This window comes from Tenrec ecaudatus, chromosome 1, assembly GCF_050624435.1.
Source record: "Tenrec ecaudatus isolate mTenEca1 chromosome 1, mTenEca1.hap1, whole genome shotgun sequence".
NCBI lineage: Eukaryota > Metazoa > Chordata > Mammalia > Afrosoricida > Tenrecidae > Tenrec > Tenrec ecaudatus.
The window spans coordinates 235895954-235922256 of record NC_134530.1 but is presented as its reverse complement, the minus strand read 5'-3'; the positions used below and the strand labels follow the sequence as shown (position 1 = coordinate 235922256).

The 26303-nt window shown below is 41.6% G+C and overlaps 1 protein-coding gene across 2 annotated transcripts in view; it reads right to left on the bottom strand.

The window, feature by feature from the left end:
- Positions 1-26303, bottom strand: part of KCTD3 (potassium channel tetramerization domain containing 3) — a 52011-nt gene continuing 25708 nt past the window's right edge. The window contains exons 10-18 of one of the 2 annotated variants that reach the window (XM_075530364.1): positions 18769-18884; positions 14856-14943; positions 14612-14728; positions 12740-12910; positions 8990-9145; positions 5123-5219; positions 1853-2037; positions 1635-1767; positions 1-693 (exon numbers count right to left, since the gene is read on the bottom strand). In XM_075530364.1, coding sequence (XP_075386479.1) covers positions 135-693; positions 1635-1767; positions 1853-2037; positions 5123-5219; positions 8990-9145; positions 12740-12910; positions 14612-14728; positions 14856-14943; positions 18769-18884 — 1622 coding nt within the window. In that variant the 3' untranslated portion in view covers positions 1-134. Of the gene's footprint in view, positions 694-1634; positions 1774-1852; positions 2038-5122; positions 5220-8989; positions 9146-12739; positions 12911-14611; positions 14729-14855; positions 14944-18768; positions 18885-26303 lie in introns of both variants that reach the window. The other variant, XM_075530355.1, reaches the window with a different exon arrangement.

Below are 26303 nucleotides of genomic sequence, written 5' to 3'. Positions count from 1 at the left end.
TTCTGTTTAAAAGGTCCTGAAAGAAGTCCAATTTTAACCTGGCAAATTTGATGTCAAAACGGATTTAGCTGCAAGCTCATAAAGTTTACCTTTCTTCTAAATTTAGCATAGCAACCATTCATTTTGGTGAGTTCTCACAAGCTGTACTCCTGACCTGAAGAATCACTTTTTTTCTGCCGAGGAGATGGAGCGGTCTTCGTAGGAGATGGGGATGCAGTACCAGGTGAGTCAGTACCTCCATCAGAAGTACTTGGTGAGGATGCCAGGTAGGGAACTTTCTTTCTTCCCAGGAATCCTCCTCCTTCAAATCCTCCTTTCTTCCGTAACTCTACTTTATTTTCATTTTCATCTTCTGATGACCTTTTCTTGGATTCTGGAAAACCTTCAGCTATTTTATGAGCTTCCAAACCACTGTCTGCTTCTCTCAAACTTATTTCTGTCCCAGGAGCCTCTCTTTCAGATATATTACATTCCCCTGTTGCCCGCTTCATTTCAGCTTGTATTGGACCCAAGTTACCATTTTCAGGAACGGCTCGTTCTGCGTTCTTGTTCAAACTAATAGTCTGGAAGTCCCTGTAACTGTGAAAGCTCTCGGTCCTCCGCGCCCTTGCTAGCAAAGGGCTCTCCCGATAAGGTCGCACGGACCCGTACGTAGTTGCTTCGTGAATGCTTTCATGGTGCTGAAGCTGAAGGCTGAAACCGATTTTTAAATTAGAGATCAGGGGATATTACAAGGGCCAATCTTATCCAATAATCTAGAAATGGAAGCATACTTATAGAGTACTGAAAAACTCCAAACCAAACTCCCAGCCACTGAGCCAATTCCAGCTCAAGGTGGCCCTATAGGACGGCAGAACTGCCCTGGGGGGTTCCAAGACCCTAACTCTTTATGGGAGCGCACAGTCTCATCCCTCTCTGGAAGAGTGGCTGGTGGGGTCCAACTGCTCACCTTCAAGCTAGCAGCCCACTGCAGAACCTGCACCCCACTAGGGCTCCCTGAGTATACTGCATACGGTAGAGTGCACTCGCATTTCCGCATGCAAAACATTTCACACATCCATGCAGAAATCCCGCCCACATCAGCAAAGTCAAGCTGGAGTTCTGAATAGAGGAAACGTTGAGAAGAACCTCTGAAACCAACATGGAACCAGTATGATGCCTACTTGGACGTTTCTGTCAGTGCAGTAAGTAAAAAGGGCATACTGCGTCATCCTGTTCCAGTAGATAACGCCGGAACATTCTGCACCCCATCAGGTAACCTCAGACAAGATACAACAGTTATTCTGAATAACAGGTCCCTAAGGCACCTGAACAAAGAGCTCCACGTACTACCCAAGGGGACACGTGTTTCCCTAATTCACTGCGTGAATCCTTGGTGGCATAGTAAGAGGCACTCAAGTTGGCAGCAATTTGCAAGTAAGTTAAAAGGTGAAAACGCTTTTCAATGAAAAGAACCAGAACTATGCATGTAGATGAGAAATCTAGCAAAATTTTAAAATTGAGTAACAAAATTAAGTTCAAATTAAAATTATACTTAAAAATATGGATTCCAGGGAAGCCGTACATTTACAGCATTTCTGCCCATTTTCCCCAAAGCTGCCAATTATATAAGCACTCCACCCTCTTTAACCTACCTGGAATTGGATTCCCGCAGACGGCTGTGCTGAACCACAGAAGTTGCTGGGCTGATGTTGGGAGTAGCACAGCGAGAGGTACTCAGGTCACACTGATCTAATAATTTGAGTAGTTCTTCCTCTGTGGGACCACCTACATCTTAGAAAACAAGCCCTCATTAATTCACCTATGTGGAAAGGAAAGCTCACGGCACACATCTTTGAAAGTGGTGAACTACCTTTCTCTTCACTTCTGTTCACCATGTCCATAGCAGTGGTCAGATCCCACATCTGAATGCTGCCGTTTGTGTGGCCTGTGAACAGATAGCGCCTGGGCCTGGAGCCCATCCTACTGGACCCCTCACACTCCCTCACGGTGAAAGAGGATATCGTAGTGCAGTCCACGGCCTGGATCTCACAGATTCTGCAAAAGATACAGTAGAGTGGTCATCCATGGAGAATAAATAAGACTTTGAATTTCAGATCGTTTACTAAGGTATCTGCAAATGTACTGCAGTTGAATAGTCTACACATCTCGGGCTGTTATTTAAAGAGATTAAAGCAAGTAAATAGGAAATAAAACTTGTTTCTTTGAGTTTAGAAAAGGAGCTTGTACAAAACAATGTTGAATTATTACTACATAACTGCAGTGAGGCCAACCCATTTAAGCCAAACTTGAAAGAAAAACAGAAAGACCCTTGGTGGAAATCAGCAATTCTTTCAAAGGAAATTTGAAAATAAAATGGAAACCAAGCAAGAAGAGATCCTGAGAAATCATTTTAAAACTTATGTGTAGATTCTAAATATGTGAAACTAGGAAAAAATAAACCACTGTATGGAGATAGCTTATACAGTATCCTCCACCTATGTCATATAACTTTAATACCAAAATCAAGACAAAATAGAACAAAACTAAAAAGGGACAATTACTATTCATATCAGACAAATGAAGAAATCATGGGATAATCAGCAAATCATTTTCCCAAAGTGATATAAATTGATGTTACTATACTTGATTGAATGTATTTATCACAAGCTATTTCACCAGGAAGTTGAGGAGGTTACCAAAAACCGAAACCAAAACCACAATATATTAGAATTAAGAATAATCAATATCAAGCAAATGAATGGTCAAAGAAATAGAGGAAGAGAAAATGCATTTCGAAAAAATGTACAAAACAAAGTAGAATATAGAGCTTAATTGGCTCAATACAAAGAAAGGAAAAAAGTTAGTAACTACACATCCACTATTCTATTCTCATCTCTGATCTCAAAGGGAACGTTTCAATATTTCACCACCAATTTTTTCATTTGCTACAATTATTTTTGCAGATATTTATGAAACTCAAACTTTCTCTTTAGTTTTTTAAAAATACTTCAACCTTAAACGTGTTACCATATGTCAAATGATTTAACTGAGTTAGTCAAATTGATAGAAATATCCTCATTTTCATTAATATAGTTAATTACATTGCTTACTGAATAACATCTGCAGCTTAAATTTTTAAGTAAATCGATAGATGTCTATTTCTGGTTAAGCTAAAAATCAATCAACATTCAAACATACATTCAAAAATAAGCAGGTCATTTAACTCTTTCTTTCTCCCCCTTAAAGGAGAGATTCCTTAGAATTATTTCTTTTCAAAAATTTTCTTCACAAGTTTTTCTCTTGTGCGCTTTCAATAACATTCTTCATGTCTCACTATTAAGAACTGCCTTGTAAATACAAAGTGGTTTTTTTCACACTCGCTTCATCAAAGACAGATATTATATTTAAACCTATGGAATTGATGCTCGTCATCTGTATAATATATAGGCTTTTCCTCAGGAATCATAACTTCCTCAGCTGATGACAGCAGTGGACAAACTGCCCACCCTTGCATCTTCTTCTCCCAACCCCACACATCAGAAACACAGCCAGTGTGACCCTCAAAACAACCACTAAAATACCAGCTACTCTATAAATGAATGAGTGAATGAGTATTTTTTATTTAACCAAGCAGATATCGCGGTACATGACAGCACACTGTTATCAGCTGCAGTGAGAGGGAGAGAACAGGGTAACTGTGAAGGACCTGCGATACCGAGACGCTAAGAACTGTTGGATCTTACACTACGGCATTAGCTTTAACACACACTTGGGCGCATCCTACTGAACGTGCATAAAATCAAAATCAGTGATGTTTAGTATTTCTTTTTTCCCCTCCCCCAATTTTTAATATTTCTTTTGAGATAATATTTTGGCTTCCAAGTATATTAGAGGTGCTTCACACATTTTCTTTAAAAAAATTTGAAAGCGGTCAAAAAGATAGTCTAGGTACCTAAAAATAAATTTTTGCTATAAATTCATTGAGACTACATGTATTGAAGTGCCATGAAAAGAAAATTTATCATTGCTCAAAGAGTGCTGTCATTAAAAGATTAAGCTGAAGCAAAGGCAACTGAGGAATCATTTAAAAATCAACATCAAAAAAATTAATATGAAAACCAGTAAACTTTTCATTAACTATCACTACAAATTTTATTCACATTCATTAGTTTGGCAAAAAAAAATGTTTTTGTTAAAGAGAAATGTTAAAGCACAACTGGTTTTAGCTATACTAATGTTTTAAAAGAGTAAAATTTCAGTCAAAAAAATCGAAAGAGAAAACTGAATTCTATTTAACATCTATCATACTAAGGGACTATGCAAGACATTCATGATGTTTAAAAGTTTTATCCTATGACACGCTGCAAGGCAGTTAGGCCTCGTCTGATGAATGAAGAAACTGTAGAAAAGACCTGGTAATCTGCTTCCAGATTACAAAATGAAACAAAGCGTGTTGCCATCAAGCTGATTCTGACTCCTGGTCTCCGAAAGCACGCATCTCCGTGGTGGCACCACACCAGGTCCGTCTCTCGCAGAGTGGCTGAGGTTCAAATCCCTGCTCTTTCAGTTCACGGCCCAGTGCCGGGCCACTGCCCTGTGAGGCCTGTGCGCAGGAGGATGACAGCGAGGAAACCTGAACGTTTCCTGTGAGGCCACACAACTCGATGGCAAACAGCAGCAGCCACGTAACAAGAACACACTGAATTTTGTCACGTGCAGTTAAGTGAGTTCTAGCCCTTGCTAGCTATGAAAATTCAACTTGTATTACTTTGTGTCCCTGGGCCCAGTTTCTTCATTCATAAACTGAGGCCTAGCTGCCTTGAAGCAGAGTGGCATAGATAAAAATTTCAAATCCCCTAAATGCCTTGCATAGTCTCTTATATGATAATATTAAACAGAAGTTAGTTCTGTAGAGCAACTGGTAGGTCTGCACCACGATCCTTAGCTAACAGTCAAGCACATCCAAATTGTACACAGCAATAGTGAGTCTGAAGTGATTAGCAATCGTGACCACTAAGCCGGTTGTGCCATCTAAGGTTATAAAGAACCCTTTGTTGCTGGTACCACTCAACATAGGCAACGTGGCTTGCTAAACAGTAGCAACTCATAAACATCTGGATCTTTAAAGGTAAAGTGTTACCTTTTCCCTGTAGATGAGAGTCTTACAAACAGTTTGTTAGTGATGGGAACAACTTTCTGGATAAACACCTGTTGATCATCTCGTTCTCCGAAAGGCCCTTGATCAGAATAATAAAAAAAAGGTAACAAATTAATTTGTTTCATGTGCAAATAGAAGTTTGATGTAAAAAAAATAATAATACCTATCAAAATTACTAAAGAATGCCATTAATATGCCACCCAAGCAAAATTTCGCCGACGCTAACTCATCAATGTGTGCAGCAGTGCAGCCCCGCCAGGGAGCCGCCCGAGTTGAGCTGCATTCTGAAGAAGTGCCACAAGCACTATCGTTACTGCTGTCAGATGGATCTCGGCTGAAAAGTGAGATAACTACAGCCGTCAGCATGGATTCTGCTCTGGTGTAAAAGGAAACAATAATCCTCACAGTAGACCAATAATAAGCCACATTGGGAGGGAAATGACTGTAACTTCAACATTACACTGTAAGCACTAAAAGCCGTAAACCCAGAGGCAATAATATGTATAAGGCTATACATTAACAGTAGAAATGGGCATAGTTAAAACTTAAATTTTATAGTAACTATCTTTGGGAATACTTTCAGTTCCTGACAACTTCAAAAAGGATTTGTAAAGTAAATTAGCTTATAACTGATTTGCCTTTTTGAAAGGCAACCTGTAGACTCCTTATATGAAAGATTTTCCCTAAATGAATCAGAGGCCGCTATGAATCAAGGTTTGTGTCATGAGGCCAGTCTCTGGAAAACAGCATCATCCTTGGTAAAGGGTCAGCCAAGGAAGAAGAAGCCCCTCGACGAGATGGACTGACAGCGACGGCGACATGGGCTCCAGCCCCGCAACTGTGAGGAAGGAAGGAAGGGGCAGGGCAGACAGGGCGGTGTGCAGCAGGGCAGAGCAAACCGCAACAGCACCTACCAACTATGCCTACTCATCGGACTTCACCTTTGTTCTTTTGAGATGCCAATCAAAAGGAAATAAAAAATAGTAATTGATACTTGATAAATAGTAATTGCTAAATCAAAACAGAACATCAACACTGTGAAAGGTCAGGGAGGTGCAGCAGGCAAGGTTTTCAGCCTGAAGAGACTGACTTGTTTTAACTAGCTTGTCCTTGTTAAAAGACTGGAGCAGCGGCCTCATAGAGCTCCAAGAGATTCCGAACAATGAAAAGTAAGTGTTATTATGCAAGAGTTAAGCATTAGAGACGCAAATCTGAATGTTTGTCCTCGTCCTACTTTTCTGTATTCCAGTTAGTGACGCTCTTCCTGGTACCCTTGCTCCTCTGCTCCCGACGTCTTCTTGCATTCCTCACGAAGGAATGACGTACGGAAAACACAAATGCACGGCAGCCTCCAAGCTTCCCCTAGACTTCAGTGTGACGTACAGAAGCTCTTCACTACCCGGCCCTGCCCACCTACCCTGTCTCATGCCCTATTAGTCTTAACCTAAGCGTTCTTCGGACATTTGTCAAGCTTGCTGCGTTGTTTTGGGCTCTCTCCTTTTGACATGCTGGATTTTCTTTCAGAAATGCCCCAAATAAACGACACCTCCATCCCTATCAAATTCCTACTCACGGTTCGTGGCTCACTTCAAACACTACCATCTCTATGAGTGACTGCCTGTCTGAATCTGGTTCCTCAGATGTTAACTGGGGGACAAGCTCTAATCTCACAACTGTCAAGGTTAAATAAGAGAGAGAGATGGTACCCAGCAGAAAACCTGGCACTGTCTCCCTGGGTGCCTTTTGCCCTGCGATACCTATTTGGTGTGTGTAGAAGGCAACTGCTTGCTTCTCATTCACACTTCTCATTATACTCAAGTTGATGTTAACTGTTTCTCTCTTTTTAATAATTTCTGTCACAAGGGTATTCAATAAACACTTATTGAAAAAATAAAAATACAAACTTCCAGTTCTGAGCATCTGGGATGAGATTGAATAGTTCTTCCTAATAACACTATGACTGGCAGAAAAGTTCTCCTTCATAGCTTATGTGATCTAAAGATAACTACTTTGAAATATTTAATATCACAGCCAGTTCTGACAGGATATAAACTCAGTAGTCTCATGTAAATCAAGACTGTAATTTTCGCTTACAAAAAATAACCAGCAATCAGATGGTGTCCTGCTATCACCGAGAACAGCACTGGGTCCAAAAGGCTTGTCTTCAAACAAGCCACCATCTGAGTGAGGCATCAGCTAAGTTCACATGGAAGAAGCACACTGGCTTCTGAAATCCTAATGCCTAAGAAATGGAATGAAAGCTTAAGGTCTGAACCCCAAGTTTGCTGAAGTCTACTCATGACAATGAAAGACCAAAATCCACCTGCAGGGTCCCCACGTGGATTAAGACGGATGAATCCCTTCTTACCATACATAGCCCAGGAATGTGTAGAGCCTTGCTGTCAGGGAGCGAGACAAAGTCAATTAAGGCAGATGTAGCTAGATTAGAATGTAACACTGTAACATCTGATCTCGGACCCATTGTCAATCTGACGCGGTTTTTATTATTTTCTGCTTTCTTTTGCATTGATTGAGTTTTCACTGTGTTATTTTTTCATTGTTGTTGGGTTTGGTTTCTGTGTTTGGTTTGCATGATTTTCCGTAGATGAAATCAAGGTTAGGTAGCTCTCTATAGACTGGATTCATAATTTCCTAGAGGCGGGGTGGGGAGACTGGGGGCAATTGGGAAGCCAACGAGTACAAGGAAGAAGGAAGTGTTCTAAACTTGATTGTGGTGATGCTGGCACAACTCTTGTCAAGATGAGTGACCTACTGAACTTCATAATATACGAAGTATATGCCAGTAAAACTATTACAGGTAGAGCAGTTGATAAGTCCGACAGCACCATGATAGGATCAATGAGGCACAAGTGGACATATATATTCTTTCAGATGCGTTCTTAGAAGAAAAGAGCCTGTCCATAAAAAGTGTGCGGGTACACAGAGCACGTGGGAAAGCTGTGGACGGACAAATCTCATTCTTTTTCTCCCTTCCCTTTTAAAATCACTTTATTGGGGCTCGCACAGCTCTTATCACAATCCATCCATCCATCCATTGTGTCAAGCACATTGTTGCCATCATCATTCTCAAAACATTTCTTTCTACTTGAGCCCTTGGTATCAGCTCCTCATTTTCCCCTCCCTCCCCACCACCTCTCTCTCCCTCACAAACTCTGGATAATTTATAAATTATTATTATTTGGACAAATCCAATTCTATCTAATAACTTCAGCTGAAATGAAAGGACCTGAGAGACATGCTGTGGTGTTTCCTAATTAAACATATAGCCAATGCTGTAATAATTAGTCTCCGTATGTAAAAGGACCGGTTCTTCTCTAGCTTCAAATGTTGCTTTCAGTACAATAACTATTAGCAATAGAGGGAAAATATTTCAGGTCTCAAATGTGCACAATATTATGGCTTTTAATTATTAAAAAATCCGGTTAGCATTTAGACGTTACTTAGATTAGAATATGTTAGGTCATCGCTTTTGGTGGTGCCATCACGTTGATTCCACCTCCTCGCTCGCCCGGGTACCAAGTAGAACTGTCCCTGGTTAGTTTTCAGGCTCTAATCTCACGGTGCAGATCACCAGGTCTTCCTTTGCAGCTGTTCAGGGAATTCAAATTGCCAACACCTTTCCGTTAGCAGCTGAGTACGTATCACTGTGGCCAGAGCGCCTCCGAAAATGCAAATTAAGGCAAAACTTGTTTTCCCTCATTGCTTGTGAAACAACAAATAACAAGGATATAATCGAAAACCCAGAGAACTTCATCTGAAGTTCTTATATTTGTTTTAAATGAGTTTCAGAATTAAAATTTGAAAATGCCCCCAAGCAATCTAACCTACCTATGTCATTTCCAGAAGAATAGCTACCATGACTTTCTGTCTCCTCCAGAGAGAGTATCTTGAAGGATGCTAACGGAGTGGAACCTGGCTGAGTAGAGATCATCCCTCTAAAGCGTGTTACCGTCCAAGTACGAACATGGTTATTATCTGCACAAACTGGGAAGGAGAACACACATAAAATGTAGTTAACTATAGCTAGAAAGAGCATCACCAAATTCTTTGTAAACAAATTTTAACTTCGTTTTTTACCAAATTATGCATTAAATAGATCAAACGACACACGTAGTGAATGGTCAATGCTATATATACCTTACATTGCTAGTTAGCATGATACTTATGCAGTGGAAGTGAGAACGGAATATGGTTATTTTGCTGGAAATTTAAGGTCTGCATACATCTATAGCTCCTTAAAAATCTGGAGGATCTACATATAGGGAAGGGGGTGCATGGGTGGGGTGGTGGATGTGTACATGGGAGAAGATGTTGATCAGTAGTATCCTGTTCTGCAAACTTCTGTGGAATAAACAAGTTGCTTGGGTTATCTTTTCCAATCACAGACCATTTCTGTTTATGTTATTCAAAAATGCAAATCACCTAAGTCAATCACCTAGCACAAATGACATTTGTCAAAAACACTCATAGAAACCAGCTAGCACCCATTTGCAGTTACATTAAGGACAATTAAGGTCATGTACTAAAGATAATTTTATATCACCCAAGACTTTGTATTTAATGAATAAGTTTCAATTAAATTATTTTTAATGAAAATATTAAATGAATATATATGAGCTGTCCCCTAATAACTTGCATTTTTTTGGTTCGAATTCTATTCCAGAAAATGTAAGCCAAAATATTGGCATCTCTAATAAAAGAATCACATTTTTTAACTAGCCACATTTAAAACATGTACAAATTTGCCACTTATCGTGAGTTCAATGTCTCTTTTCGATAATAAGCTATGTGTTCATCAATAAAAATTAGATAATTAACAAAAAATTCTTACACACACACAGTTCTTCTTGGTAAAAAGTCACAGCTGGATGTTTTAAACAGGCTATATTTAGAAGGAACAAAATTTACTTTGTTTAAACAGCAATAAGTAACACCTGCAGTTTTTATTTTTATGCATTAAAATTCTCCATTTCTCAGACTGCCAGTGTGCTGGTGAAAAGATATTTAGTCCTAGGCTGTTTAATCAACTTCAAGGGTAATGATTTCCTACTAGGTAGCTAGAGTCAGTAAAAACTACTTAAATATTTTTGGCTGATTCCACTGGGATATCATGGCAATTTTGTGAATACTATTTATCAATTCAAGTTTAAATTTATGGCATTAAGAAGAGTATATGAAAAAGAACACCATTAAATAAATGTTAATATCCACCAGGTGGCAGAATAACATAGAGTACACAATGACTTCAGAATTGATTCTTGACAAACTCACTTAAATTTCAAATTTATATATGAAAAAAAATCTAATGTTAAAATGCAAATTTTAATAAACAGTTCTTTGGTATTACATCCTCTGACAACTCGACCACCATGAAAATAATAGCAACAACTACTGAGTGTCTCTGAGCACTGTCTTGTAAACATCGCATCATCTGTCTTCTCGGAGGGACAGACTAATTCAGTGCACACAACAAATATGCATTCAGCACCTTCAGTGTGCCAGAACTCCATGGGCTAAGTGCTGAGAATAGAGTGGGGAGCAACGTTCCTGGTCATGGCCAGACTTACATTCTGCAGGAGCAACGCAGGTGAGAAGCAAGCAAACACGTGCTCAAGTGATATGTTGATAAAGTAAACAGATCAAGACATCGCTAAGAGAAAGTGACCACTGGGTCAAGGAAGTCTCACTTGAAGAGGTGTGTGAAATGAAGCCCAAGTCACTAGAATTCTGTCAAAAAATTATCTAGGGGGGTCATTATTTCAAATAGAGCAAGGACAACAAGGGTAAAGGTCAAAGGCATTAAGAAAGAACTCCAAAGCACAAGAGGGCATCGGCATGAGCCAGGGGAAACATGGGGCACAGAGAGGGAGGACCTGCAGAGCAAACAGAATCCAGAACAGGAAGAGAGCCGTGTAGGCCATGGTACGGTGTTTCCATTTATTCTTGCTATCTTGGGCTGCTGTGTGGAGCATGGGCTCTGGAGACACAAAACAAAACGAGGAAGAGTTGAGAAGCTCCTGAAGTAACTCAGCAGAGAAATGCTATCTGTGTGCTCCTAGCAGGCAGCAATGGTGCCGTGATCAGATGTGTGAAAGATGATAAGAGTACAGCGGGAATGTGTCAATCTATAGACACAACATAAAGTTTTCCCCTTTGATCATTTTTGCACGCACAGTTTACTTGTGCTGAGAGTTATCACAATGCTGTGAAGCCACACCCACGCCCACTGTCAAAAACGCAAGCGAGTACCGTGCACACTCGGTGAGCAGCACCTCCGCATTTTCCTCTACCCCAGCCACCAGAAAGCAGGAAGCCCCACTGGAGGGTACGACTGGGCAAAAAGGCTCTGAAGCCCTTATTCGCCTCCATTCCACCAGCAGAGTATGACATATTTTCATACTGATGGCCCATATGTGTAACACACAAAGTACCTATAGAAACCTGACATTTATAGCAGTTGTGTGGTTTGCAAAAGAAAGTGCAATGTCCATAGTATTTGCATAAAAATCATTGTAGCTCCATTTTAATCTGATTAAGTAGAAAAAGTTTAGTGAATCACTGACCCTGATGCATTAAGTTACTATAAACAAGAACCCTTAAGCACTTTAATGCTTTTACTGCACATATAAAGAGCTAAAACAATTATCCCTGAGGATAGTGTTATAATAATATACAATTTCATTTTAATGGCATCCACAACAATCAGACACTCAATATAAGCATATTCATTCATTTATTCATTCACTCACTCATTCACAGTACTTTTGCTGCAGCTGGTGTTTAAATCAAACTGAAGAATAAGAAGCACCAGGTTTTCAAACTGGGTCATCTTCATAGAAGCAAAACAACAAAGGCAAACTTACTAGTTTGGCAAGAACTGCTCACAGAAGAATGACCACCCAGACTCCCCTAAGCACCCAGCTCTCCTGGTGTACCTGAGTGCCAATTAATTTTCACAAGGCTTTTCAGAAAGCATCTATCATTCAACGAATGGAATGAGAAAATGCATCAATGAAAATCTACTTTGTGACCAGTAGCGCTCGCTTTGAGAATTTATTCTCTACATCTTTAAATACTTTGCATGAGGAAGAGCCGGGATTACAGAGTGACTTAACCATTCAGCTACTAGCTGAAAAGGCAGTGGTTCCAAATCACCAGCCACTTCTGGGGAGGAAAATGTGGCTGTCCACTGTCCTTAAAATTACCGTGTTAGGAAACCAGTGGGGATTGGGCCGTTCTGTTCTGCCTACAAGTCCAGATCAACTTGACAGCAAGAGGTTGGTTTGTTTGGGCTTTGACTGTAGTAAAAGAACTACAAACATACACACACACAAAATAAACTTATCTTTTTCAAATACTCTATATTTAAAATGATGAAATGCCAAAAAGCACATTTAAAGTTGTCATTGTAATATTAAAGCGTACATCATAATAACCCAACTTATGCATCTTAAATTTATGCTTGGAAATTTTCTGCAGTAAAAATCCTTCTGAACTTGTAGCAAGGCTGTAGGAAAGCAAGCCGCCTGGCAGGATTGAAATGAGGGGGAACCCTGCCAGGGCTGAGCGCCGTGTTACCTGACACGAGATGCTTCTCGGACAACATGATTTTCGTAACGGGACTTCGGTGAACGGTGAAAGTCTGGAAAAGCTGCGGGCCTGACCCCACGGTCTCCGGGTGCTGGACGATCACTCGCACTGCGCCCGAGCTCGTGCCGTAGGCAATCTCGATCCAGTTTCCGCTGACGCCTACACCAGCCACGAGTTGAAAAGCAGTCCGTTAGACACAAGAACGGGATGCTGCTCTTGCAGTCTGCCGCAGCAGCCCAGACTCCGCTCAGCACAGCCATCTTAAAACTTCTATGTTGCCATCATCCTTTCAAAACAGCTTTCTGCTTAAGCCCTTTATATTAGCTCCTCTTCACCCACCTACCATACCCTACCACCTACCCTTCACCACCTACCCTACCACCCTCTTGGATCCATGATAAATTATGAAGTATTTTTTATTTTCATATCATACACTGTCCACTGTCTCCCGTCATCCACATTTCTGTTGTTCATTCCCCGGGCGGTGGCGTGGGGGGTGTTATACATGACCCACTGTAGTTGGTGCCCCATTTCTCCCCGCACCTTCCCCCTACCCTCATGGTATTGTCACTCCCATTACTGTTCCTGAGGGGTTTATCTGTCCTGGATTCCATGTGTGGAGAGCTCTTATCTGTACCTATGTACATGCTCTGGTCTAGCCAGATTTGGAAGGTAGAACTGTAGACATGACAGTGGGGGGCAGGGGGATCAGAGAAGCATTAAAGAACTAGAGGAATGTTGGGTATTCCGTCAGTGCTATGCTGCACCCTGTCTGACTCAATACTTCCTTGTGACCCTTCTGTGAGAGAATGTCCAATTGTCTACAGACGGGCTTTGGGTCTCCACTCCAACTCCCATCATTTACACAGATATATTTGTTTGTTTGGGGTCTTCTGATGTCTGATACCTGATCCCGTTCACACCTCATAATCACACAGGCTGGTGTGCTTCTTCAATGTGGGCTTGTTGCTTCACTGCTCGATGGCCGCTTGTTTAACTTCCAGCCTTTAAACCCCAGATGCTATATCTTTTAATCGCCAGGAGCCATCAGCTTTCTTCACATTTGCTCATGCACCCATTTTGACTTCAGTAATTGTGTTGGGAAGGTGAGCATCACAGAATGCCAGATTATTAGAACAAGGTGTTCTTGTGTTGAGGGAGGACTTGAGTAGAGACCCAATGCCTATCTGCTACCTTAATATTTAACATTTAAATATATGTACACAGACCTATATCCCAATTAATATATTTGTATATTTACATGTGCATGCTTATATTTGTACCTCTATAAATGTCTTCTGCCACCTAGTTCTTTCCTTTATTTTTTACTACAAAGCTATTAATCTTTACTCCAAGATGGAAATATTGTGTATTTAATTCTTCGTAACAACTGTAGCATGTTAACACAAAATTTGTCTACTCCTGCTCTTTATTGAGAGAGAATGCACTGTAATCTTTCACAGTATATAGAGTACTTGAGACATAGTTAGTACTCTATACATGCTTAATGAATTGGTAAATCTGGTCTGTTAAGAGCATTGGACATTCCGAAAGCATTATTCTATATAATTTCTAAGCATTTGTCTATGGGGGAAAACACATATCCCTTACATTTCTTAGACCATACATAATTCAGAAGGAGTCATTTTAATTTCCACCATAAATTTATTTTATGCATTGCTCATTTGAGTTCATTATTAAACCCAAAATAAACTTTAGATTCATATAACTAAAATCGGTGGTGTTATGGCAGCTCAGATAGGTCCTACTAATTCTAATCACAAAACAAACCAATAAATACATGTATGTTCTTTTTAAAAAAAGTCTCAAGAATGTAAAATAATTCTGTCATGTACGAACTTGTTTTAGGCGTGAGGTAAACGCTCAGAGCAGTGACAGCGTCATTTGAGGGGTCACGGTAAAGCTCACTTACAAGAAGATCATTATCCTTCATTCGTAAAGGGAACTTCTGCATATCTACAAAATAAAAAAAAGGTGCCATTTACATAAACACTGTATTGATTTAAAACTAGAAGGGTGATGGCTGCTTACTCTTATTTTAAGTCATCTTAAATAAGAGCATAGCAAGCATCAGTACACTTACCTATATAATATATTGATCCATTGTTACAGCCCAGGAGAAGGAAAGACCCGGCAGTATCATAACTAGTTATGGGGACGACATCTTGAACCTGAAGTGATGAGATCAGTATACGTTAGATAAGAAGTGTCATGGACACATTCTACTCAATTTCCTCAAAAGGTTGATTTTTTCAAAAAAATTATGAATGTTCGCATCCCATTTCAGAATTGAGAAAAACTCTCCTTACACACACAGCGTGCACAAGCGCACGTGGAGCTCCGCAGAATCCTCAGTGCAATGCTTCTGAGGAAAAGACGGCTTTAATCTATTTCCTAAAGTCGTCTTGCTTTTGGAACGCAGCGGAGCCACTTTGTTCTGCAGCACTTCCTTTCGAGATCATAGCACACGAGGACTGGGACGTCGCCTCCTAGTGGGTCCCTGTCCCCACCTCTCTCTCATTCAAGAGAGAAAACAATGTCCAGGCAGATTCACTTAGTAAACTAAGGGCACAACCAATCAACCTTCCAGGAACCAATACTGCTCAGGACAGTACTTGCTCTCTTGTTCTTTTATTACAATTTTTGGCACCGATCGTATTGTCCATTTTGATCTCCCTGGTGAGGATTTTGCTTTGTTTCCTGAGAAAGGACCAGGGAAACCACAGTGTTCTCATAGGCTATTTGCCTTCCTACTGGCACTGGAGTGAACATTTCCAAGTAGCTCAAGCTGGTCTACAAATTAGAAACTGCATGCATTTCAGCTTAAAGTAAAAGGATAAGCTTTTTTACTACAATTTTTTTAATCAAGGAACCTTTGTTTCTATTATTTAGTTTGCATTTGAAAGGCTATGCCCTAAATATTATCCACTTTAACGCATGAGTATTTACTATGTGTCAGCCATTATCCATGAGAACAGTCTTGGGCTGAAGATGAAGGATCTTGTATAAGTTCACTGGGGAGAAAGAAGGACCACTACAACGTGAAAGGCTCTGGAGTCCAGCCTGCGACACGACAGCAAAGGGAAGAGGAATTCCCATCTCAGTCGAGGTGGACTGTGAAGGGCAAAGGTCAAGCAAAAGCCACCAAACTCAAAAAAGCCAAACTTGACACCACCGAGTCAATTCTGCTACATATAGGACATGGCAGAACTGCCTGAGACGGTAACAACTCCTTATGCAGAGCAGCTGGGGATTTCGAACTGCTGGCCTATCAGCAGCCCAATGTATAACCACTCTGCCACCTTGAAGCATTTAACTGTAAGTTAGGTGGAGGAAGGGGGGGAAAGGGCACGTCCAACAGAACAGCAAGCATACTTGCTCATAGAAGCACAGGCTCTAGGTCCATTCTAATTTTACATGGCCATTCTAAATCTTAGGAAATGAACTAAAACTTGGAAAGAATGATCGCTCAGGTCTTCATGAGCTGTGTGCGCCTTCCAGGTATCACACAGTCAAGTACAACACATAACTCTGCACAGTCGGGTCAGGCTTCTGCCCCATCAGAGCCACCAAATTCTGCAGCAGGCGAACGAGGCCAACTTGTCACTGACGTTAACAAAAAAGGCCAAAGAATGGCGCCAGAGGAAGCCAGGTTTACATTCCCACTGACCAGTTTCCTCTCCCCGAGCATGGTGGTTGCTGTCACGTTGACTTTGCCTCAAGGTGACCACATCTGTGTAAGCAAAGTGCTCCACAGGGCTTTCAGGGACGTGACCTTCCTCAGAAGCAGGTCTCCAGGTAGGTGAAAACCACCAAAAAACAAGCAAAACAAACTCCCCAATAAATTTAAAACACACAAAACCTTGCTTCTTACACCAAGAACGAGGAGGAGTTACACAAGCTCTCTCAAACCCTGCCCAGCCTAGCCAATCAGCCCTGACAATTCACTGAGAAACCCAGTTCCTCAGGCACTATTTCCACCTCCCCCCCAAGGTCAGCTCCCACTGCTCACGTCAGACGTTCACAGGGTAGGGTGTGATACCAATGAGAAGTTTGGGTGAAGGTCTCCAATCTTCCAAAACAAACATGGGGTGAGGACTCAGATCCCTAGTCATCAGAATACATCAAGCATTTCTAGCACTAAGCTCCCAAACTGTCTTTCCAGTTGGACATAAGAATAAAATATCTTGCTTCCAGTTCCGAGTTCCGAGCCCGAGTAGAGGTCCCTACGTTTGGGGAACCATTTGGGAAATGATGCTCTCTTCTCCCGTGGAACTTAAAGTGGCTACCACCTGACAACACGAACGCTTTGTTAGTGGTCTTCTTCTTCGGCAAAACTCTGTGACGAGCTGAGAGAAGAAAGGCAATACCAAACTGCAAGATTACTTTAGAAAGAGATCTCTCCTTTTCCTTATTCAAATCGGCTATAACATCTTCAATGAAAGCAGTCCTGAGGACAAACTACTAAGAAATAAACTGTTTTTTGGCTTACATACAAACACACACTACTTTGTGACTTATCAATTTTGATTATTAAAAACTACAAGGGTTGTCTTTTGTACTTTCTGTGCTATTCCTGGGTTGAGCTGCCGCTCCAGCCCAAATCAGGATCTACTAGTGTTCCAGCAGCCACCAGAGTCAGCCTTAGGTCCGCATTGCCTGTGGAGATTTACAGACCAGACACCGCGCTAGCCATCGTGGCAATGACCGCTGCCTTGCACTAGAGACATTCATCCAGTTAGGCTGTAAGGCTTGCTTTGCTGCATGGGGTTCGGCTTTCCCAAAGACTTCCGGAGACGCAGTTAACGGGTCTCCTGAGTCGGAAATACTTTTCCATCCAAGCCTGCACCAAACAAGAAGCATCAGGTTGTCATAGGAAAATGAAAGCTTAAGACTAATTACCTAATGGAAGGAGGCTAGTCCAGTTTTCTGGATTTCAGACAACCAAAACTTTTATATATAGTTTCTAAAATTTTAGTAAAAATCAAAAATAGTAATAAGGAATCCATGTTCCTTTAGAAACAAAATGGACTTTTTAGCAGTTTGGTGATACAAACAGTACAGCGTCCTTCCAAACACAGGAGTTCAAGCTTAACACAACTGGCCAAATAAGCCCCCTGCAAGCAGGGCTTCGAGGAATCATTCAAATGCACATCCCTCTTCACAGAACCTTCAGCAGTTCCAGAATTCTGATGAAATGCCCTCTACCTAAGCTTTAGATCCATCTAAATCAATCCTTTACAAGCTTCCTTGGCTGATCTTTTTTACAGTGACCACCATTAGCTCCTACTGTCAGCTTCTAACACATGGATCTGATCGTGTCACTCTGTTGCTTAACATCTGGCCATTTTTCCTCTTTCCTTCAGAATCAGGTATCAATGTCTTCTTAAGAGTCTTATCTCCTCCCCCCAGCGCTCGTGAGCGCATTTAGCTTGCTGTCGACTCTGAGCGGGCTCTCTATTCTCTCTGCTTCCACTCAGAAATGATGTATGTCTGCGCTAGCTTTTCTTTCAAGGAGCACAGAACTTGAGAAATACCAAACAAAGGTTCAGAAATGCACTTTAAAAAAAATCCACATAGTAAAACACATACCAAGAAAAACGTTACTATTAAGTATATTCAGTATGATGTCAAGTTGAAAGTACTACGAATGCCGTACGACTGGTGGGGCAGTCAGAAGCCCTGGTGGCGCAGCAGGCTGCATGCCGGACGGCTGCCCGAAAGGACACCAGCTGAACTCACAGCTGCTCCTCCAGAGGAAGAGAGGCTTCTGTGCCCATGAAGAGTCGCAGCATCACTGTCAGGTGGACTGAGTTCAGTAATTAGGCAATTGTCTGCTAACCAAAAGGTCCTTAAAACGCAGTGGTGGCTCCATCAGAGAAAGAGGCGGCAGTCTGCTTTCATATGGATTTACAGCCTTGGGAACCCCCTGGGGTCGTTCTACTCTGTCTGTCCCCAGGAATCAACTCAGCCACTGCAGTTTCATGAGCACTGACCTGCCAGTGCTGAGTGACTGCATTCCACACGCCGACTTTCCCTGTATGACTCGTGGCCACCAGCTGGTTCCCAATAAAGAAGAGCGCATCCACAGGAACACCAAGGCTGAACACCCCTAAAATCAAAAGGAGAAAGATAAGGTTCACTGGTCACCATTTGAGAACTAATCAAAACCCAGACTGAAAACATGGTACAAGTGAAGAGTTTGACTCAATTCTGGTTACGGACATTATGTGCAAGACAGTTTGAGAACCAGAAATGACAAACTCTAAGCTTGTAAATAGCTTACAGAACTCTTAAAGCAGATAAAGAGTCTGCCCCCCAGTAATGTTACACTGACATCATACTGAAGTTATCCAAAACTGTGGTTCCCAAGCCTACTTGGGATGATCAAAATAATCGGGCAGATTTCTCTCCCTCTCTGCGAGCATGACCCAGGACTGCGCAGTGTTTCATTCTGGTGTGCACAGGGTAACTCTGAGTGAGAACTAGCACAATGGCAGCAACACCACTGTGTGTGTGTGTGTGTGCGTGCGTGTGCGCACAGTGTGTGTGTCTGTAAAAACCTCCTGGGTTCTGTACCACACCGAGCAAATCAAACTGCATTTTTTAAACATCCATAAGAAATGTACATGCAGCTGGTCTACAGGCCTGATACTGGGACCTCGTGATCAATCTGAAGTGATAGACTTGCTACCCTCATCTATCCAGAACACGGCTACATGTTGGGGAATGTGGAGGAGAAGACAGGAAAAAGTCACACCACACTCAGAATAAACATTTAGGCCTTTACTCTGAGCTTGTTGATTAAACACTTGGGTTCCCAGTAGTGCAGATTTAAATGTAGTTCATTGACAAGGCAACACTATTAGGTACTGGTGATGAAAAAAATAAGAATGCTATATTCTACTAGGAATTTACTCCCTAGTAGAAAAAGAAAAAGAAACCACCAACCATCCCATCAGAATGCAATAGTAACACAAGGATACGCAGCGTAGAGCAGGGGTCCTCAAACTACGGCCCAGGCCACATGCGGTCTGCCAAGGACATTTATCGGGCCCGCCAGGTGTTTTTGCCACCACTGCCGGTCCTGCTTAGCAGTCGACTCGTCTAGTGTGCATAGGAATTTGCTCAGTTTGTTTTTTTTTAAACTATAGTCCGGCCCTCCAACAGTCTGAGGGATAGTGAACTGGTCCCTGTTTAAAAAGTTTGAGGAGCCCTGGCGTAGAGTGATAGCCAGAAGAGCGAACGGGTCAAGGAGCCTGCTGGCACAGTGGGGAATGGCTCAGACATGAACCAGAAGATCAGGGGCAAGACTCCACCAGGTGCTCCTTAGAAGGAAGAGGCAGAAGTCGGCTTCTATAGAACCTTGGAAACATGACGGGGAAGTTCTCCTCTGTCCTGAGGAGTCACTATAAGCTAGAATTGACCCAGTAACGTGCTGGGCGTGTTTGCCTCATCTGCCTACTTTGGAGTGGCTTATGAATTCGAACTGCTGCCCTTGCAGTTAACAGCCCAATACATAAAACGAGTATGCTTCCTAGGCTCATATTAATGTATATATTAAAAATCTTCCATAGGATTCTTGCTTAATTTGTTGTTGTTGGCTTATTATCCAGTACATACAATTTTTCTTATTATTAGATTCTTGTATTTTCAAGCTCAGTTAAAAATTTTGAAGATGTTTATGGTCACTGCTCTTGTACTACATGTAATACATTTCTGAGCAGGAACAGCAATAGCATTGGTATAAGCTTCAGAAGAAATCAAACGCCAGGAATCCTTTCTGACGCAGACTTTTAGTAATACTGACTGCATTCCTTTCTTTCCCCAAATGAGCTCTTGAAAGTCTTAGCATTCTTTTTGGGCCCACACAGCACTGACGTGTAATAGATGCTCTTCCCTTTTTCTTTTAATAAATAAACTGATACTCGAAATAGCTAAATAATATCGCATATCTGTGAGGTTTATTTTCTAGGATTATTTGGCTAAAAGATGATATTTCCTATCATGTGTATTTTTGAAGAACTGAAATAATATTACTTAAATGCCAAAATGGAATTGTAGCAGTTTAAAACTAAATGCTATCCCAGAGATACTTGGCTTAGAACTCGTTTTGTAGGTGACATAAGTAAGGACCAAAGAGGTGAAAAAGAAAGGTACTTTTAACTCAAGATTCTAACTCAAATTATACTGCAATATTCTGCTAAAGTGATACATATGTTACAGATAATGTATATATCAGTGGTTGTCAACCATCCTAAGGCTGAGACCCTTTAACAGTTTCTCATGCTGTGGTGATCTCCCCCAACCCTAAAATTATTTTCGTTGCTACTTCATCACTGTCATTTTGCTACTGTTATGAATTGGGCGATCCCTGTGAAAGGGTCGTTGGACCCCCAAAGGGGTCACGAGCCACAGGTTGAGAACCAGTGGCATATATCCACACAAGAGGATTTCAAAAGTTCTAAGAAAACCGATTTAAAAAACAATGAAAGTTTCCACTCTTTTTGAAGCTCATGTGTGTGCGTGTGCACACACGTGTTGTATAGAGTCTAGCACATGATTTGTGTGTGTGTGTTTATTACTGGTATTAGCTGGCACTGAGTTGGCCCCAATTTATGGTGACCTATGCACAGAACAAAAGGCTTCCTAGTCTTACCATGTCTCCATGATTCGTGTGGATTGGACGGTGCCCCCTTGTGATCCCTATAGGCTTTCCCTTAACTGATTTTCTAAGGTATATGTTTTTTCCCAGGTTCATCTTAGTATGCGAATTCTGCTGTAACTTGTTCAGCACCTGTCCTGTGCTTTACCAAAAAGACCCTAGAGTTCTCTGCTTTATAAATGCTTTGGCCTTTTACTACTTATATTTAGCTAGTACAAGCTCTCCTGCCTTAAACCAGCCTTTCCTTTTCTCAGATTCCCTGGATTTGTCTATTCCTGGTTCTCCACCTTGGTGAACTCTTAACCTTTTAAAATTCCAATTCAGATGACTTCTTTAACAACCAATTTTCTCCATTGCTTTTTCTCTCTCCCCAGTTACCGAAAGCAAACCAAGCAAGCATGCCCAACACATTGCTGGGTCAATTCTAGCTTATAGTGATTCCTCAGGACAGAGGAGAGAACTGCCCCGTCATGTTTCCAAGGTTCTATAGAAGCCTCTTCCTTCCAAGGAGCACCTGGTGGAGTTCCGCCCCTGATCTTCTGGCTCGTGTCTGAGCCATTCCCACCGTGCCAGCAGGCTCCTTGACCCGTTCGCTCTTCTGGCTATCACTCTACGCTGTGTATTCTTGTGTTACTATTGCATTCTGATGGGATGGTTGGTGGTTTCATTTTTCTTTTTCTACTAGGGAGTAAATTCCTAGTAGTATATAGCATTTTTTTTTTCATCACCAGTACCTAATAGTGTTGCCTTGTCAATGAATTACATTTAAATCTGCACTACTGGGAACCCAAGTGTTTAATCAACAAGCTCAGAGTAAAGGCCTAAATGTTTATTCTGAGTGTGGTGTGACTTTTTCCTGTCTTCTCCTCCACATTCCCCAACGTGTAGCTGTGTTCTGGATTAACTGGGAAGTAAGCCTGTCACTAGGAAAGCAGAGGGTCACCATTTTCATTCTGCACAATTTAAAAATTTTTATGTAATGCTGAAATTTTGATACCCAACCATTTTTAGACCATGTGAAGCCAACTATGTTCAGCACTATGAGGGCTGAGAAAGGAGGAAGTAATCAAACAATTTGAAGAACAGAAAACAACTCCCTTGAATCACCAGAGAAGGAAATCAAACGTTCTAGGAAATCAAAGCAGATACCCTGAATGGCTTTAGGAAATTTAAAGTGTCACTGCTGCTTATGCTCAACAACCCTGACCTGCCATCAGCAGGGGAGACAAGAGCGTAAGTCATGACGAGCTTCTGTCTTAAGGGGTCCTCGCAGTCAAACACAGCATACAGCAGCAAGTCCGGAGCACTGCCTTACGGAAGTGACGCCGAAGAGTGCTCAGTCTTGGCGCAGGCGTGGAGCTATCCTGGAGAGGGCATCCCTAGCACTTCCAGAGATGGTCTTGTCAGGGTCGAAGAGCATTTGAGACAGACAGACCAAGCTTTATTTTACAAAGTGCAAACAAACTGCTACTGGACTCCCCAGTAACATAGCTGTCTACCACAGCAGCCTTTGAAAATAACGCAAGACGGGAAATGGATTGTACTGCCATTCTAAGTGGTAATTTTTAAAAGAAAAAGAAATCACAACTGATATCTTTCTGTACAGGAAACCCACGGCTAAACCGGCTACCCACTCTCTGAGAGTGTAAAGCTTCAGGGGGCAGGGAGCCTGACCTTTCTCCTGAGGAGGGGCTGGTGGGCGACAATCAACCAGCGTGCCCGTGGCCAGTTAGCAGATGAGCGCCTAACCCACAAGCCCACGGGTTAATTCCAAATATTAGAATACTGAAATTATTATTCTCTTGTGTTATTACAGGGGAGACTTCCTCTACTAGCCAGGAAAGAACAACTACTGTCAAATTATTCCTTTACTGTAAAATAGCAATCGCTCTAAGACCTGGCTGACAGAAAGCAGAAATGGGAAAGATCCAAGATAAATGCCACATGCACTCTGGCTTTGGGCTGAACGATGCCTTCATGACCTTGGTAGGTAAAGCCCAGGTGAAGGGTGATGGCTTCTCTTAACCTGGGGAGAAAGCGAACACACACACACACCCCACACACCCCTACCCTCTGTAGGACTGTGAGCCTGAGTGGAGAAACTATAGAGGTCCTAGACACAGATCTCCAGTGTGAGCTCAGACAAGTGAAGAGTGAATCCTGCCTTAGCACCTCCGACATGGCACAGAAAGTCCAGGAAAAGGCAACCTTTACAAATAAGGGTCGCAGCCTCTAGTAGGAGTCGTGCCCTAAAAGTCAAAGCTGAAAGAGCTCCTCAAAGACAGCATTAAAACCAGCAGCCCAGGGTCAAGAAGCCACTCCCGTCACCTAAATGCCTGCTAGAAGACGCACAGCCTTGAAAGACAGCACCATCGACACCTCCCACGTATCATCAACTTGCCCTTCACACACTCAAGGATTTCTAGACACGGGAAGCAGGAAATGTGACCTAAAATAGACAGATGAAGTGGCCCTGATATTGGAAAGTCAGACAGAAACTTCAAAAAAGTTATTACAGTTACGTTAAACTTAATAAAAAGGGGAGCATAATGCCAGGATGGAGTTTTGTTCTTTTGTACATAGGTCGGTATGAGCTGCAGCTAACTCAGTGGCACCAAACAGTAACAGTGACAAGTGAAAAGATGAGAAATCTCAACGGCAAAACAAGTAAAATGGAATCAAAAGGAATTCTGGAGCTTAAACATCCAGTATCACTAAGTAGGTTTAAATGCATGCTGATGGAATAAAATCGATTTAAATTTTTCTAAAGAATTAAAGGAGGCTATTTTGAGTGGGGGGGTGTATAACAGAAATCTCTAAGTCAATATAAAGTAGCTTCACATATAACTGAATCTCCAAGGCAGGAGGCGAAGGATAGATGGAAGAGAAGTTCATTCTTCGATGCTTTGGGCAGGCGGCCTAACCCCTGCAGCTGGGATCAGTGGATCTGTCTTGCTACCTGGAACTCGTGAAGAGCAGCGCCCCCTTCCAAAACCAAGCAGGTGAAGAGTAGACTCTGTGGAATCTCTGAGGCTGTGGCCCCTCCATGTGAAATTAAGACAATAAAGGTCATGGCCCTAACTTGTAAGACAGTGATAATGTGCTTCCTGTGCTCCTGGTCGCTTCAGCTCTGTTTCATGATTCTTGCCCTCTTGGATTCTTGTCCCGGCTTCTTGGACTGGCATGGTCTTTGCCTAGCTCAAGCAAGTGTGACAAAGCTCTTTAGCTCTTTTGCTAAGCGTCTGGAGGGACCCCCCCCCCCCTCCACTAGGAAAGCTCACCTTGAAGGTACGCAACTTTCTTGCCACGTAGATCCACTTCTGCTCAGTCTCACACTAGTTTCCTGAACCAGCGGTTGACACTTTTCTGCCACTACTTCATTCACACCACATGTGCCATCTGTTACAGCTCTCCCTGCCCACGTCCTCACTTCCATTCTGAGCCATCACCAGAATGTCTTTGACCTCTAAATTCCATCAATAATTCCAGCAAGGGAGTTTACGTTTTTACTCCTATAACTTAAAATTCTTCCATCCTCTACCCAAATACAAAACTGCTTCCATATTTTAAGTAACTCTTAGTATAAGGTGACCAGATTTTCACATTGGTAAAGCAGGACACCATTGATAAAACTCATATCCTGGTGAAATAGCCACATGGCAGCCGAAAACCGTATACCCTAGCTTGTCGTGCATTCTTTCCAAAAATCGGGACTTTTTAAAACGCCGCGGGATGCGGGAAATATTGTTAAAAATCAGGACATCTGGTCACCTTGTTAGTGTGATGCTTTACTCCTCTGTTGTAGTTAACTCTTATAAAGTAAAAAGTGATGCAGGCCATACCCCAAGAAACTGAATATCCCTATGAAGAAAGTGAACCATATCCTCACATCATACACACAAAAAAGTACTCAAAATGAATCAATCAGCACATACATAGAACCAAAACGATAAAAGAAAAAAAATACATTTGTAGAAGAAAGCACAAGAGAAAATCTCTGCAAACTTGTAGTAAGCAAAGACTGCTAAGCTCAGACGCAAAGAACATGGGAAATAAAAGAAAAACTAATATCAGACTTAATAATCTCTACTCTTTAAAATACATCATTAAGAAAATTAGGGACAAACACATCCACAATATATGGATCAAGGCAAACAAACAAGCCTGGATCTTGAACCCAGTTTCTCAACCTCAGCAGTATCTACGTTTTAGGGCACATTTTTTTCATTGTGGGAGGCTGTCTTGTACATTGTAGCTATTTAACAACCTTTACCTCAGAGAGGCTAGTAGTAATTTTCCTTCAATGTACCAACCAACATCTCCAGACACTTCCAAATGTTCAGGGCCGGAGTTCTCCATATATATATATATATATATATATATATATATATGTGTGTGTGTGTGTGTGTGTGTGTGTGTGTGTGCGCGCGCGCTTACAAATGATCATAGGATTTAGCAGGGTAGAGAACATGGGAATTATTAATAATAGCTTTACAAGTACTTTAGTTGGACAAGTTTAAGAGAGAAGAGCAGGACATAAAAACAGTAAGATCTGGTAACTACTTTGTCTTAAGAAGAGAAACGAATAAAAAAACCACTGGATAGTATGTAGATATGGTATTTGCTTTTTTTTTAATAGATCATTTTTCTTAAGATAATGCACCATAGTTGTACACTGAAGACAACTTTCCCAACATTACAATGAAAGAGAGAGGGGGAAGGAAACCTACAGAAACTGTGTCTTTGAGCAGGCAAGGAAGAATGGGATTCGGTGTAACTGGAGACTGGCCTTGAAATGACGCATGGGCAACTTCACCACAGTAACAAAAGGGACCAGGAAGTATACTGTCACAAAGGAAGGCAGAT